The 18358-nt window shown below is 30.4% G+C and overlaps 1 protein-coding gene across 6 annotated transcripts in view; it reads right to left on the reverse strand.

The window, feature by feature from the left end:
• The window catches only part of Liprin-beta (liprin-beta 1), a 118725-nt gene that overhangs the window by 58930 nt on the left and 41437 nt on the right, over window positions 1-18358 (reverse strand). For all 6 annotated transcript variants that reach the window (XM_088190074.1, XM_088190073.1, XM_088190072.1 and 3 more), the window contains exon 2: window positions 6535-6719. In XM_088190074.1, coding sequence (XP_088046200.1) covers window positions 6535-6719 — 185 coding nt within the window. The remainder of the gene's footprint in view (window positions 1-6534; window positions 6720-18358) is intronic.

Genomic DNA, 18358 nt, shown 5'->3' on the forward strand with positions numbered 1-18358 from the left:
ATTTTTTTCTATACGAACGCAGTACAAAGATCGCATTCATTATTTTTCAGACTTGAAAATTCAATATTCACTACCACTACATCATTGAAATAAGGAGCGAAGCTTCTATAACAAGGCACAATTAACATAAGATGCTCTTGATTCTTAATGACGACATGAAAATACTGTTATCTATCTACCTTTGACATAAAAATATCGACCATTTCTATGTCTTAAATATTTTTTTTTAAATATACTATAAAATAATTTATAATTTAAGTTAGTAAGTAAAAGTTAGTAATATGTACTACAGTCGAGAAGCAACAAACTATTTTCAATTACACATAAATATTTAATAGAAACACTGGATTCACTCAGCGCCATATTCTAAAAATATAAATGCCAACAGTAGGTATATAAAATCTGCATTGCTAGATAGTACTAAAATTAAACAGCACACACATAGACACCTGAGCCTCTTTTATACACAGATCCACATAAAAAGTCACGAAATAACGTTTCCGCGAGAATGTCAACGAAAATAACTGAGAACGTGACCTCCGATCCTAGGATATTAATCCGCAAAATTTCCAATAGGAAGAAAGCGCAAAAAAATAATAGAAATTCGGAGCATTCCAGAATGTGGTAAATATTAAATGGTCCACGATCCGGACGTTCCTAGGACACACCCGTATGAATATTTGACCTTAATCCGCATAGGCATAGCCTTCATAGGGATTTTATTTTTTGTCCTATAGGACCACGCCCAGGGACACAGGATGTGACATTTATTTTAAGTCCGATCATAATCGTCTAAGGAAAAGTCGATTCTCTTGTGCCCTGAGGTCTGTACGTTTTAGTTTTCCAAGTGTGTGTGTAGTGCTTTTGAGCACTCTTGTGCTTGTTTGTGTATTACTACCTTTGTCGAATTAGCTGCTAGGTTCCCAGGAGAGTTTTCCTTTAATTCAAACAGTTTATTGGATGCTACGTCCTTGGCGAATTTGTGGTTTTGTGTTAGTTTAAGCGGTCAAGGACGATCAAGTGGTAATCTTTTATAAGATAATTTATTAATTTATAATTTACTAGTAACATACGCATTGAAAATTTAGAGTATACATTAACATACTATTTTCAATATGTATATTCCATTAGAATATTATAAATTTATTACTGACGAACTGTTCTCAATAAAAAATGTTTAAAATCCGCCCGAATGATTATGACGCATAAAAAGAATATTGTTACATCAAATTTAATTATTTTAAAATATATTTAAAACTAATAAATAAATATTTTAATTAAATAAATATTACTTTAACCAACAAGCTTCTCATTTTATTATTATTTTAAATATTCCGATAAACAAATAGAAAATCACAGAATTATAAGTTTTAAATAAACGCTAGGTAATCAAGCAAAAAACATAACTGAAAAATCTTTATCAAAATTTATATTTTAAGAATATATTTATATTTTATATTAAAATAATCCTTTTGGATAAGGGCGCAAAAATTTACATAATTTTTTTAATATAAAAATATGTAGATGTATTTTATATATATATTTTTTTATAATTTTCATAAGAAATAAATATGTTATAAAACAGTTTACCACTTTATTAATTTCTTTAGATTTTTTCAACTGAGGTAAGATTTTTTAAATTTTGTTTTTAAAACAATATGGCGGATCGGGCAGACTAACGGATTTTATGAAGATTTGATTGGTAAATTAGGGATACTAGATTTTAGTTCAATACGTATTGAAGTTTAATTTTTAATAGATCAATCATATCGCATGTGAATAATATTGTTGTATTTTAAATAATCACAGCATATTGTAATTTATATAGACCAGTAGCTTACATTAACACCTTTATAACCCAAGAAAAATGAAATGTCCAAGATTAATTAGTCAATAAAATTCTTAAATATATAATCATTAATTGGTATTCTGTCTATACAATTTGAGCGCAGTTTTTTTAATATCTAAGAAAATTAAGATGCATTTTTGTAAATATTACAATTAAATAAAATTTAATTAGCCATACAAATATTAGCAATACAAAAAAAGTTAAACTTTTAATAAATAAATTATGATGTGTGTAAATAATATTGTTGTATTTTATGTAATCAGACAGTATACAATTAATTATATAAATCAATGGCAAATTATACGTAATAACATACGTAAAATTAAACATTTAGTTTAATCCTAAATTTACCTTTTATAGATACCTTTATTAATATTTGTATTGTTTATTAAGTTTCCCCAAATATATAAAACCAAAATTTCTTTAAAAATAGGACAACAAAATAGACTTTTTTAAGTGTTTTCTGTGTAAATACGATCTCCACTTTGAATATTACTAATATAATTATCAGTATAGAAGTAAATCATTTTTATGGAATGTAAATATATTCATTTATAAATATAAATACAATAAATTTTGATTATTGATATTAGGAAAATTATTTTAATTCGCATCATAATTTTTTTTAAATTAACATAAAATATGGTAATTGTGGTTGCCTCCTTACGAGCGAGTAGCACGAGATTATTAGTGCGTATGTGTTCGTGAATTATCTCAATCACAAAAATGACATATATTGATCGAAAAACTGTATGGTCTATTTTTATTATTAAAATTAAGTACATAACAATAAAATATTCTATATTTACTTGGTTATTAATCACTTTAGAGTCAGCTTTATTTTTTAACACTAGAGTTGTTATTAATCGTTTTACAGTGTTTTACAATTATTTTTTTTGTTTTAAAATATGATTACGTGATATTTTGAGATGTGAGATTTTCAAAATGGTGGGAGTAATTAAATATTTTTTACTTAAGCTGGAATTATTTATCTTGCACTTAGGCCATTAATATTACATTTTTAACTAAGCTTAAAGTTCTTAAACACAACCCATGCAAAATCGATTTGCTTCTAGTGCCGCATTGGACGCAGTATAGCATATTTACCATATATAATGTTATAACACATAACCTTATACACAAGTTCGATCAAAACTTTCCAAGGCTCACTTTTGGCACAAACGTTAAAGCCTCCACCGTCTGGGCCGTTAAAATCCGACGCCAATAACCTCGGTAACGCGAAAGCTATTATTTTAATGCCAAGTTCTGAACGAAAGAACTTTGGTGTACGTTAATTTCAAGCAAGGCGGGAAAATTAACGATAAGCTTTCCATAATAAAAAAATAACATAAATAACGCAAAGCAAAAAGAAACAAATCACACCCTTGAGATTTTTATAATGCATAATTATGTACAACACAAAGGAGTTACGACATTGCTTCCGCAAGATCGAGAATCAAGAAAACAATGAAAGAAAAGCATAAAAAGCTTTACGACTTTATGGTTAATAGTATTTTATTGCATAGAAGCAACAAATAATTTCATCTGTGTTCCATCTCATGCATGTTAACTAATGGCGATTTGGTCCAGTCAAGGCGTCTCGAACTTCCACAGTTCAACTTGATCTTCGAAACGATTTCAAGACTCTTACGACATATTTTTTCATCGTATAAAAATACAATAAGAAAGCTTCAATATCTCTGTTATATTATAAGAGAACTTAAATACGAACCAAACCAAGCTAAATATAAACCAAAAAAGCAATTCCACTGAAATATTCCGTAAAGCAGTAAAGAATCAACAGATGAAGAAGAAAAATAAACTATTATACCTAAAAATAAAAGCGTGTGCCGAATATTGTTACAACACTGGTAAATAGGATCCATTAGTGCCATTCTACATTAATTCACTTCAACTACCATAATCGATTCTTACTCTACCAGTAAATAAGGATAAATACATCTATTCAATCTTATGTATAACGTAATAATGCATAAAGATAATCATTTAATTATATTGAATTGCAATTATACCTCAGCTTGATCCCATATTACAGTGCCCTGATTGTTCACAATATTGTTTGGAAGGCTTGTCACGTACAAGATCAAATCTACCATCTTCATTTAACCAAAATTGTTTTGACGTTTGGCGTAAATAGGGCAAACAAGGAAAATTAGTTTGCGAGATAGCCAACAGCCACACCAACACAAACACATCCAATTAATAGCACTCGAACGCCCATCAAAGCGACTTCAGTACAAAGACAACTTTGACAAGCATTAAACGACAAATGGTAACCTATAAGTAAACATGATTTAATTAAATATACAGCCTGGCAAAAAAAATAGATGTTAATTTTGTGTAAACAATTAACCTTTTAATTTAATATTTTTCATGTGTTTCATATCATATCACAAAAAAAAATCCGCAAATAAAAACATACTACATAAAACTTTGAAATCTTGTGAGCTATTATTGTGACAAAACACAGTAAGAGAAAGCTTTTTAATTTTTTTTTTATTAACGCCATAAGAAAAAAACGAAAGCACTGTGATATAAAAATCTCAGAATAATTTTATTCTATGGTTAAATATTTTTCCATAATAAATTAATATTAATAATGTAGCTTATAAATAAAGAGCCATATTTTAAATAATTTTTAAATAATGATTACTAAGCACAAATAATTTCAGGAAAAACTTTCGGGTGTTATTAATATAAATCACACAGAAAATCTTTATATCACATATCACATTGTATCTAAATTAGTAATTTTTCACCGAAAATTCAAGCGAAAACAAGAGTTTAAAGTCAGATCAAAGGTTGTCAAAACGTGTCGTAAGATACGCGTTATGTTTAAAAATGTATGGTCGGAGTAGCGTAGTGCGTAAGGTCTAGTCTAGTAACCTAGAGGCAGCGGGTTCGAGTCACTGCAGCAGACCCGAATTTTTATTTATTAAAAACTAGTCTCAGCTACAAAGTGACATATAAATTATAATAAGTTACATAAATTTCACCGATTCACAGACTACAAAAGTCTTGTGGTTAACACTTACTTAAAAGCATTTCATATGTCTGATTGATTTAGCAAGATGATACAGAATTAACCCGTTGTAATGCATTGTAAAGAATCGTGTCAGGTTACAACAAAATATAATAAAAATAAAATTGAAAATATGCTAAAATATTGAACTGCACAAAAATGGTTCAAAAAAATTAATTCAACGTGTTAAAAGCGTAATAAAAATATTTAGGCTCATATTTTTTGGGTCAGAATAAATATTAGATATTTAGATATTTTTATTAATTGGATGGAATTTATATTAAATGATAAGAATTATTTTGACAGATAATCAGAATCATTTTTTTCAGTCAGTATTTATAAAGAATATCTAGTATTTATATAATATGATCTGTATTTTGACCTCAAGGTCAGCTTAATATTGACAGATGGTCAGCATAATAATTATAATCAACGTGTTTTAAGGCCAGCTTGTTTCGCAACATTGTCAGATACTAACATAACTCAGCCGCCGCTCTGTTGTTATTCCTGCTTCGTTCGTTGCTCTAAATATCTGCTCGTACTATATATAATTAAATAGATTCGTTGCAGATTCGTTAAGACATATGCAATGATCTGACAATATAATAACTCAAGTGGCAATGTCATTTTTAAAAAGTTGTACAAAAAATTGTGACATGGATATACTCCACTACTATATAAATATATTTTTTTGTCGGGAGCAACCATCGAGCGGGATACTTGAATTTATCAAAATTATTGGTTTTACGCATAAAACTATTTGCGAGTTGCATAAATAGTTTTTATATCACGACGATGGCATACAACTGTAGGTGACAATCTGAGATTTCGGCGGATTAGGTCATTTACAAATGTACTAAGCAAAGAACAGACAGTGTCTATACAAATATATAAAGAACACACACATGCTAACAAGTCATAGAGAAATTTGACAAACAGGAAAATTACCCAGTGAAATTGTTGTTTAAATTATGACTGTTACGTTACGCTAAAAGCCATATTTATAATAAAAGTAACAGACAACAATATAGTCAGTTTCCGCTCTAAATCATTGCATTGACCCGAGGGTCGTAAATAGGAAAAAGCGAAAGCATCTCCTTTATCTCAAAAAGGTTTTATAAGCACTAACATAGCATATTTACGACACTTCCTTTCGGAATACGTTTCCATCAGGAACGATTTACTTCGCTTATGACTTTGAATACACGAGAGTTCAGTCAAATCACTCAAGTTGAGCTACCCCAAGTACCGACAAAAACAACAGCAAAACGACCAAAAAAATACCGCTTTACAGGTCCAGTCTGATATCTAAGAATTCGATCTGATCTTCGTTGAAGACAATTAGTGGCTAAGAGGACAAGGCGTGTTTATAATATTGCACAAATCAAAACTATTGACAATAATGCTACAGATTTTTAACATTATATTTCAAAAGCTTGAAATAAGAATTAAGAACCTCAATTTCTTTTAAAATGACCTTTGAACATGAATTGTAAGAATTCAAATAAGATTATATTTACTTTGAATGTCTTTGAATAGCATTACAATATATATTAATAGCATTCAAAGAAATAAAAATCGCTTTAAAATAGTGTTACAAAACCCAAATAAACCTACGTATTAATATGTCAGGGGTACTCACTGTCGTGTGATGTCCATGTGGTTGAAGCCATCTGAGCACGGCTGCGGCTGTGGTGTAGTCCGGTCTGGGCGGGGGCGGAGCCGCGTGCTGGAGGGCCCCCGCCAGCTGCTGGGCCAGTTCCAGCGCCCTGGAACGCGAGGACCGAGCGGCGCCCGCGGCCCCATCCACGACGACCCCTGGCTCGCCTGCAACGCAATTAATTACCCTTTGCATTATTAGTCCGAACCACGGCATCTTATCAAATATGCACTGTTCATCAGCGCGCATTCATGATTCACAAACGGAAATCGTTAACTGTAATCGTGTGATTTTTTCCGTTGAGAATAAATCAGTGACTATGCCATGAATATAGGTGTCGAAACGTATAAAAACACCCTTTTATAAAAAGAATATTTACATATATTATTTTTTTATGCATCTATCCACTGTAATTAGATCAAATAAAAATTATTGAAACATATGTATAAAAAGCGATTAGATAATAATATTTTCGATACAATACATATTGTGTTACACGCCTGATAAACTTGTTTTTGCCGACGATTGAAAATTTAAATTAAATATCTCATACCACTATCTCTGTAAAAACTCCATACGCCAAAGGGTCAAAAGGGGCTTGTGTACCTATGTACATATATAAAACGTGCAAGAAAATAGTTGCTACACATAAAACGACTCGTGTTCAAATTACCATATTCAACAAAACGGCACTTTTACTTTACGTGTTTTTTCTTCATATATGTATATATTTTTCCCTTCTCTCGTATGATTTTTTAAGCCCTTCGAGCGCGCAATAAAAGTCGTCCCTTATCGGAAAATGGGTACACAAAAATATAATAAATTTCTCAATGGGTCTCGGTTGCATAGAGAATTCGCACGCAATGTGTAAAAGCGATTTGTCAATATAACGTCATTGAAACTTCGTAATCACCTTGCTTGGCAAACGTTTGTGCCGTAATATGGAGATATCAATATTTTATTCAATACAAGGTGTTTGAAAAGTGTCTGTTTTTGAATTAAGTATTTTTAATTTATGTGATCTGTGATTATGTAGCGACTAGTTTTAAGATGTCCAAGCTTATTGGGACTACTATATAAATATAATTAAATAACACAATAAAAAAAATGTGATAAAAAATGTTTTTTTTCTACTGAATCAAAAAGCAAACAGTCCATTAATTGAAAATGTTTCCATTTATTAATTCAATGATGACATTAGATCTAGCAATTCTCGCCAAATTAGCAAAAGCTGATGTATTAGATTTTGGCAATCAAAACAAGCGCTTCATAATTACAGCTCTCACGGCGAATTTTACATATCCATACTTCCAGATCTATTGCTACAAAACTTTAATGTAGATGAAAGACTATTACGTCTGGAAAACTCCCTGTTTTTCATCGAAAAAAATTATTACAAATTCCACTGAAAAATGTTTAAAATCAACATTGAGTTATACTTTGTTGTGCCATTAAAGCTTATAAGATAACTGGTTCATACTTTTTATAAAAAAAGTACTGCTGTTAGCGATTTTTTGTCTCAATTTTCCTGGCAGACCCACTATTTATATATTGTGTTTAAATATATATAATAGTTAACTAAATAATCTTAGTAAAGTCTCATTAAAATTTGTTTATAAACGAAGTATTTTATTTACTTTATTTAAATTTAAATTATTCTGGTATATTTAGATTATCTTATATGGCCTATTTATGAGACATACTATTTACTCGTGATTTAATTATCTTAAACTGCATCTAATCAATATTATTAAAAAATAAAAATCTGTCTCATTTAAGCAAATGCGCTTTATAAATGCAATATTCCATAATTCCCAAAAGTAGAAATCGCCAAAACACTTTCAAACATCAACGTCAAACATATATAACTATTTGTCACCACTATACAATATAATATTATGTATTATAAAGATTAAGTTTTATGTCAATGTCATGTTCAAGATAAAGACTTTTTTATCTAATTGTCATCAGATAATATACTTATTTACGGATTATCGCCATGTAGAGCTAAACTATAACGGATATTGAACTTAAGGCCAAATTAGCAAAATAAACATGTTTACTTTTCGGCAAAGCTATCAATATATTAGTATAATATATACAAAATATATAGTGTTATTATCTCTACATAATGCTATTGTTTCAATTATAAACATAATTGTTTTCATTAAATAAATTATCTCAAGCAAATACATGACAATGAAAAAGTATAGTTTTTCATATATTTCATAACCACTATCTTAATTTTTATGATTAGTTTCAAAAACCAATTTATAGTTTGCATCATATAATACATATTGCATCATATAGACACAATAAAATACATTTAATCCAATTTTATACAAAAAGCACATGTCAATCTGCATATTTATTAACTACATAATGACAACTATTAAGAAAATAGTACTGTATATCTTAATTATCGTAAAAAGGTGGCGGTATTTTTTGGCGGTTTGCTAAAATAGTATGGTATATACTATTTTAGCAAACGAATGGTAATTACACACAGATTTATTGAATGTTTACAATTTAGTTACAAGTTTATTAGGTGATATAAATGAATGATCGGCGGACGAGTGACCACCGGTCGTCACACTCCGCCAAAAAATGTTCTGCCCTGCGCCGCCATCACATCGGTCTAATCAGAGTGTCGCCTAGTTTTGACCATTTTTAATAAAATTTAATATTTTTTTATAAAGAATTAATACACAATACGTCTACTATAATCAGATACCTTTGTTTCAAAGATAGTTAACTAATATTTTTAGGCTATTTTGGTGTGGGGACTTTTATGTAGAACATATTCTATAGACAAACAGTGTGACGTATTACGCTTTTAAAGTAGCCGATCGAACACGTGCAACGCAAGAAAAAGCTTCTTAAGTAAGAAAGGTTGGTAGACCCAACTTGAGGTGATGCAATATGAGGGTCGCACCACTACGACAGTCGTAATACAGAATTAAAGATAATGCTCAACTTTTAGGTATAATAAATAGCAGCTACACAAAAAACTATTAATTCATGTTTAGCGTGAAAAATGTTCAGCGGCTCCCATCTCTCCGCTAAATTGCACAATTGTATTATTTATTATCAAAAGCAATTTGTCAACATCACGGCCGGCCCATTAACTTTAGGAACACCCTGTGCGCTTCGCACTTCGCGTGACCGCCCGTCCGTAGGTATTAATCACTCTCGTTTCACTCTCCAGCGATCGTTCGAAGGACATAAATAATTCGAAGGAAACTCTCGAACGCAACACCACACGCCAGGCTATGCTACTAAAGCCATTTTTGCAATTTACAACATTTTGCCGAATCACGGTTCGAACCTCAGTAAGGGGTGGAAGTAAATTTGAAAATTTGCACGTGCAGTAACTGGCGCGGTTAATTGGCCGCAACTGCAAAGAAAATTTGCATATGAACTACAGTTTGTAGTGCAGAACAAGTGTGCTTTTACCGACCAGGAATCGGATCAATTTTGATAAAAATATTTATGAATCGGTCCAAATTTGTAGTTGATAGGACTCTTTTGAATGGGTTATTAAATGAACATAATTCAACTACAGAGTGAGTTTTATTAGTACATAATTTTAGTTCACATAGCATAAATTTAGTAGCGGACGTTGCAAACACATTGCGATTTCAATATTTATTTAGGTACTTACAAAAAAAACGATCAATGTAAAAGTCTATGCAGTCTATTAAGCAACTCAAAAAATGCAAGTTAAAACAGTTATACATTTGATTGATTAAATTTCCGCAGAAATCTTGTGTAAATTCATTATGCATAGAGTTGAGGAAAAAGCAATTAGTGAACGGATATGTTTTGAACAGAAAGATGCAATGTAATATTCAGAACAACAGTATTTTCCGACCTATGCATAGAAACCACCATAAAGCTGTGGCGGCCAATATATGATACAGTGTAAAAATAACGAAATTTCAATGGCGTGAGCTATTTTTTAGTTTTTTTTAAATTTCTGAAATGCAAATAAAATAATTTCTGAAATGCAAATAATACAAATCCACAAAGAATCGTCACTGCGCCTATGCCCTAGAGACCACAGTCGCAAAATGCTACGTCACCAGAAGACATGCGCCCTTCGGATACTGCGCTACAATTAGCTAGGTTTCTCAATCGAATATTGAATTATTCGAATTATTTGCCAGATTTTTACTATATGAATTTTAAGCCATTTCCAATAAAATTTAAAAAAATCTTAGAATGAAACAATTTATATACTTAAGCAACAAACACCAAATATGCGGGACAATGAGACGCTCTTCCTTAAAAAAATATGCTTTTACGGCTTCAAAAAACATTTTTAAATGTTATGTTTTTGGATTTTAGTTGTATCCACTATGACCGAAATTCGCAGAATTCGTTCGTTAATCGAAATAAAATGTTGGAAAAGCCCGCCTTTTATTATCGTTTAACGTTTATCTCAAAATCAGGTGTGCGTATTTGTTGTTTCAAGACGCAAAGATTTTAATACAATCAGTTTAATAATTCGATCGCTTCATACATAACATACAATGAAAAAAATCATTACAGAATTATCTGTCAAAAACCTAACATATTTGATTTTACTGGGAAAAAAATATTCAGTACATAGAACCTAAGCAATAAAAAAACATAAGACAATTTCCAGCAAGATGAGGGGTTGAAACTTTATATATAAATTTACAAGCTAAGTTTTTCTTTACCATGGAAAAAGGTGAAATTACGTCCCTGTTCAAAAGTATGTAAAATAATAAATTAAGCCTTTTTCTTTTGACGCCCTCACTGACAGTAATTCGCACAACAATGTCTTATGCATATTTTATAAAATTCAAAAAGTTATGATTATGAAAGTAATTTATGGTTAATTAAAATAATTATTATTAACCAATACTTATTTTTTAATTAAATAATATTTTACAAACAATTAATTGATTTTTTGCACTATTGGTTAAAATAATATAATATCGGTAAAACGCAAGAAAAAAATTACAAATATACGAATAATGGAGAACTAGATACTAGAAGCGTGAATTAAAAAAGTGTGATTATACATTAAATATGTTTAAAATTTAAAGGCTGATCAAAAGATGGTTTTATTCTTAGAACCTCATTGATTTATACCGATTTTATTTATATATTCAAGAGGCTTTAATTCCCAATTCACCTTGCAATGAAAATAAATCAAGAATACAATCGAATTTATTTTAAAAATAAATGCCAACAATATCATCTATGTTATAAAATTATTTTTAAAGATAATGGGAAAATATTTAATAAGTAAAATATAATATAACTGATCACAAATGTTCATAAATAAATGTTTTTGATGCTAATATAAATTTGTAATAGCAATAAAACTACCATATAAATGCTTGTACTAAAGAACCTACTTCATTAATTAAATACATACTATAAAAAAAATTAGTAAATGCTTTTTTCCATGTCTCGTTTAAAATTTATTGTTACTGTGGTTGAAGCTAGAGATAGAGCGCGTTTTTTATAATAGGATAATTAATTTGTGCGTATTTTTTTTTATTTAATATTTACACTTATATTGTAAAACAAAATTAAAACTCATATATTTACAATTCAGATTCTAAATATATATATATATATCACCTACCCAAAAAATAGTTCCAATTTTTATTGTAAGAATTTGTCTAATGAGTGGACTTTTATATATATTTTTTTATTTTCAATGTACCATAAATGATATAAATGTAAAAATAAAATTATTTTATGGTATTATTATCGTATAAGTAGCAAAAATAGTAAAACATAATAAATTACACATTAAATAAGAACTCGTGTGTAAAAGTGTTATATATACGAATAATAATAATATTTTTAAATGTACGAAACACGATGCCTAGCATTATTTTTAGTATCGGCGAAGTTTTAGCATCGAATCCTCAGATGGTCTCAACCAACGATATTGTTTATTATATAGTAAATCAAACTTCGCATCACGACAGGTATTAGACCAATGTGTTACAATGGGGCTAACATAACAAACAACTACTGTAAATTAGTGACATGTATTTTATGAAAACAGAAAACAATCTATACATATCACTGTGCAGGATCTAGCCCAATTTTATTTTAATTATTCATGACGATATTTATCCATGAGTAGGCATTCTGATTTCTCGAGAAATTATGATGAATGAAAAAATGTATGTAATACAGTCAAGTATTGCAGATACACTATTACATATTATTCTTAAAATAACATAAAAATAGATGTGTAGATACTTGTACAAGTCATTTTAATTACCGTTTCGAACAAATGACAACTCGTTTCGAAAGTAAGGCTTAAAATAGGAGAGAGAGGCAGATGGACAGGGAGAGAAAATCAGACTGAGAGAGACCCATCAGCGACTCAACCTCAAAAAATCACATCAGCGGATCGTCTAGCATCACTATGACAGATCACAGCCTACAATAATTTAACTCGACACTCCAGCGAACTCTCTGACTTTTAATACCTGCCATTTCCATCGTATTATAGCGGCATTTGAATTTCCATATATGCGTAGTAATTTATAAATGCATATAAAACAAACTTTTTTTGGATATTTAGGCTGCAAAGTCACTTACTCAGCCTCAAATTTTTTTTAAAAAAAAACTTGATAAATCCTGCGAACAAAATAATGAAACTTATAACAATGTTTGTGTTCTTTTTTTTTTAACTGCTATAATAAAACTATTTTGAATAGACATTTTTATTATAGTATGATTAATAAGGTTCTTAAAAATGACATATAAAGTGTCATTTAATCAAGTTTTAGTAACGGTATTGTAAAAAAATGTATCATTTAAAACCCCGTTATTTTTCTAGATAACCTGTGTGTATTGAGGTAGATAAATATGTCTTGGCAACAAATTCTCATTCTAGATTCTAAACACAGTCCGTTCCGAAAGGTACGTGCTGCATTTAAATGGATAAACTATCGCAGATCGACGAGGAAATTCAATCCAATAATAAATACGTGACGATGAAAACCCAGAACGGAAAATATACAAAACGATGTGAAGCAGACGAAACCGAATAGCATTATCGATTTTTGTCGAGCCACTCTGTATCAGCGATGGTTCAGTGATTCGGTTACGGATTGTGGACAGTGGGGTCGCTGCTGGTAAGACAATATGTCTCCTTGAAACAATAATTGTGATTGGATCTAATTGGAAATATGAAATAAGAGCTATTTTATGGCGTAGCCCTCAATTTTATAAAATTTATAATTCGGCTACCGTAAGGTTTTGAAAAGCACTTACCCCTATGTAGAATTGATGTTGAATCCGTAAAATATTAAACGAAGAGTAAATGAAAGTAGTAGTTAATCAAAAATATTTGCAATGGACTATGTATGAATAATATTATATTTAATATAAAAAAACAGATGAATTAAACATATTTTATTATTTAAAAAACAAATAAATGTTTGATACTTTAATAAAATACATATGTAATACAATATTTTTTTTAAATTATTTTTACCTGTCATCACATAAAATCGATCATGGGCAAAACAAGAATTACTTAAGATAGTTTCCGTCACATATTATTTACATGGAAAAGCCATGGCGAATTATGATTAAAATCGCTTTCTGAGAATGATAGTATGTTAGTGAATCTAAATTTAAATAATTAGTTCAGTACATACTTTAAAAAGTAAGTATTAAAATTCGCAGCAATACGCTTTGTAAAGAAATTAATGGTCAGCATTTTTTTGTTATGACCTGAAAAAGCCGCCGAAAAAAATCTGGACCTTAAAAAATTGGCTACTGTATATTTTTATCATCTCTTTACCCCCTTTTTACATTTTTTATTAATTTAGTAGCAAATTTGTTATTTTTTGTTAAATCAACAAATTCACCCCTCCTTATAGTAAGGATAAAGTAAGGATTAATACACATTTTTTTGAGATAAATGATACTCAATAGCAAAAGACATATTGTTTTTAATTTAAACCAAATAAATTGTGTCAATAATAATTTTGGTGACAAATTAGATTTAATTTATACAAAAAGTGTAAGTATGTGTAGATAGATCCTCCACCCTTGAGAGCAAGTGGAGGTTCTCTCTACACATACACGACATCTGTGATAAATCTTCCAAGATGTTCGGCTTTGTTATGAGATACTAGTTAATTAATATTACTTTTAAGCGATTATAAAATTGGAAAATCGCAACAGATCTAAAAAGAAAGGTTAACTTTTTCACAAAATGTAATCTCGACAATGATGACAAAACAAATAAATGGTGACATTTACACCATTGTAAAATAAACCATAAAAAATACTCTCACGCCCCCGGGCGTATTAAAATATGGGTCTGATATGCGCGAGCGATTTTTAATCTTAAAACCCAAACCCAACAAAAAATTCGCAAGAAAACCTCACAGTGTTAATTCTACAATGTCACTGAGATAATTACGATCCCGGTGATGAATATTCGAGGGAAACCAAATAAGGTTTGAGTGAAAACGTTGCAAAAAGTGAGGTCGTTGATCCTGAACCGTCGGTCCACGTACTTTGGTAAATAGCACTTGACTAAAAAAAAAAGCACCGGGGTACCGTACCTACCACTGTTTACACTTGAGACTTGTTTACTCGGTTTTATACGTGTCCCAGAAAACAAATTGTTTGAATAATTTATGTTTTAATAAAATATGTTTTAATCAAAAGTATATTATTTACATCCTATAATTACTGTAATTAATTTGATTACTAATTGATTTAGAAGGATCACAACTCAAATGTTGCAGTTCTATTGAAAATTAAAATAAGATCCACAACGTCGAGACTGGACACTTGAAGATTGCGTGAAAGTAATTTTTCTCAAGAACTCAAATTTTTAGATAAGTTATAAAAGCAATTTAAGATAAAACAAAAACTTAACTAAAACACAGTTTTTAAAATATAACAAATTAAATTCATTATAACTATTATACATACATTGGTAATCATAATACAAATTAACTCAATTTCTATATTGGTCGGTTGGAGAGTATGTTATACCCACACTCTTATAATATAATACGTATACGTCCCCATATAAATTTAAACGATATCATCGGGTCGACCTTTGTGGGCTCTACAATGTCGACATCGCAATATCTGAGTGAATAGAGTTAATTATGGCATTAATCAACGGCAGGTGACAATGCACCCCGTCGTGATTAAACTCCGGGTGCTCCATGTCATATTGTACTATATGATGGTGGGTTGACATAATAACGAATTTTAAATAATAATTCAATCGATTGACAAATTTATTCAGGTAATGAAATTATATCGTTGATGGGAATTGTCAAAAATGATTTGTCAAATAATTCTGTAATATAAATTAGAGCACATGGGTTTTAATAAAAATATAAAGCGTACTTTTAAAAAGCTCAACTCGTTCCTTAGCAATTAAAAAAATGAAGACCAATTTATAATGTTATACAACACACACTTCTTAAAACTAACATTTTTTTAGATTCATTAAGATGCATAAAGCAATGATCCTTTGACGCCTATATCGGTCCATCGAGCCATCACCAGGGCTTCGCCCTTAAATCAACTTTGACATCTTGTCTTTTGCTGCAGCAAGAGACAGATGCCCACAGAGACTACACTTCCAAAGTCAATTATTACGATCAATCTACCTGTCGGAAGCGCCTCACAAAAAGGAAACTAATAAGCAATTTATATCGTCAGATTACCATTAATTAAGTAACGTTAATATAATAGTAATTACCAATTAATATCAGCTTAATTTGGTCATAATTAATTTGTACAATCGTTATCAAAATATAATTTGTGTCTAATTATATTTAGCTACAATTGTTACTCATTGAGTCAAACTTGCAGACCGCTGGCATTATCTGCATGTATTACTGTATCAACCGCAAATCTAGAGTTATTTATTGGTTTATAATACATCCAGTGGCGTAACTGAGGAGGCGGACCGCCCCGGGCGGCACTTGCTTGAGAGCGGCATTTTCGCAATGGAAGGACCGTTCGTATAATGTGGTTAACAATAAACAATTTAACAAATGCTTATTTTATATCTCGGATATTTCCTGAGTTATGATACAATTTTATGACAGTTTTAATGGAAGTTTGTAGAAAGTGTTGATTACTACCATTATTATTTTTTGACAGACCTATATCAGACATTCACCACGTTAATTTTTTTTTCGACGGATATTTACCGATGAGATCTAGCCTTTACGTATTTCTGTATTAGTCACCAATATATATCTGTAATTAAAATTATTAGAGGCATATACTTATATTATATTGATACACTTTACTAGCTCCAAGAATATTTAGTCTTTTAATTTCAAGGATTAAATTAATTTTCCACTTTCGGAAAAGTCTATCACATTCTATATAGCGACCCTCATAGCTGAATAAGAGATTCTTCGTACCCTTAGACCATTTAAGATCTCCCTGGGATAGAGGACCGTATTCTTCTTGTTTATCTGCCATAATGATTAACTAGACAATATTATTTGTACATTTAAACGTACATTATAAATGAGACTACTCTCAATTTCCGTGAATTTTATTCCATGAATAAAAATATATATAAGTTCTATTCAATTTTTAACTTTTATATCGATTGCTTGAACGCTCGTCGTAAATTTAATTATCGCAACCACACAGATTACAGGAATTATAGCTTGAAAATCAATGCAGATTCCGTCGTTTTTTACAATTCCGAAATTAAACTTTTAATAAAGATGGGCTGGGCTTACAAAAACGCAGATAGAACGGCGTCAAATTGGTTTTTCGCGTGTTTGCGGAAAAAAGCGGCCGGATGATAAAGGAACGGCCGCAAGGAAAAAATCAGAAAAAATTGAATCGGTCTCGGCGGTAATAATGAAAAATCGCAGAAGGCGACAGATGGCGTCTTTGACCCTATTTGTTTGTTTGTACATGGCAATCACGTAATACGTTCATTCGAGTAACGGTTAGATCATGGCAATGAAAGTTAAACGTAGAAAGTCGACTGTCTGGTTCGAATCCGCGCAATTACAAAGCGGAACAAGAGTGATTACGTCGGATTACAAAAAAAAAATAACACAGAAGAACAACCATTAAGTTGATTGAGCAATGGCAAAAAAGCAATCATTAGTGAGTCATACATACGTAAGAAAGAGTTCAACGCTCTAGGTCAGTGTCTGTGGTAAAAACATCTGAGATGTTTACGTGAAGAGCTTAATATTAAATAATATATTCAATAATAGTCAAATTTAATCTGATCCTTAAATTGGTGACTACCGACGTGATCAACCAATGACAATTAATTTATTATCAACTTGTAATTGCCTCTTTAACGATACTTCTGCAGTATGTGTGACTATTAAAGAATTTTCTACTATAAAATCACCAATACACATTTTAAAATATACAACAACGAGAAATTTGTTACTCCAAGCATCACAATTAAAATGCGTATATCCTTCGCATTTCTTCATTAAAAGCTTAGTGATGTGATGACTTATGTAGCCAGTTAAACACCGGAAAAGCTGTTTAATATACTGTTAATAGCACAAAAATATGACTTGACAGGAATGCGTCATGATAGGCATATTTTTAGTATTTCAAAAAATATGGAGCACACTTAAAATAGATAAACACCATCCCACAAATTTTTTTCCAGCTCCTAATAGCTAACGTTTGGCAGACTTCTTGAGAATCTAAATGGCTTGCGCAAAAGGGGAGTTCTCAAGCGCTGACGTCTTGGCCGCGACGGTCAAGAATATGGGACGCGATCGCAACTCTTTAGTGCACTTTGGTGCAA

The sequence above is a fragment of the Plectrocnemia conspersa genome, unplaced genomic scaffold, assembly GCF_051122295.1.
Source record: "Plectrocnemia conspersa isolate PC_06_02 unplaced genomic scaffold, ASM5112229v1 ptg000008l, whole genome shotgun sequence".
Classification (NCBI taxonomy): Eukaryota; Metazoa; Arthropoda; class Insecta; order Trichoptera; family Polycentropodidae; genus Plectrocnemia; species Plectrocnemia conspersa.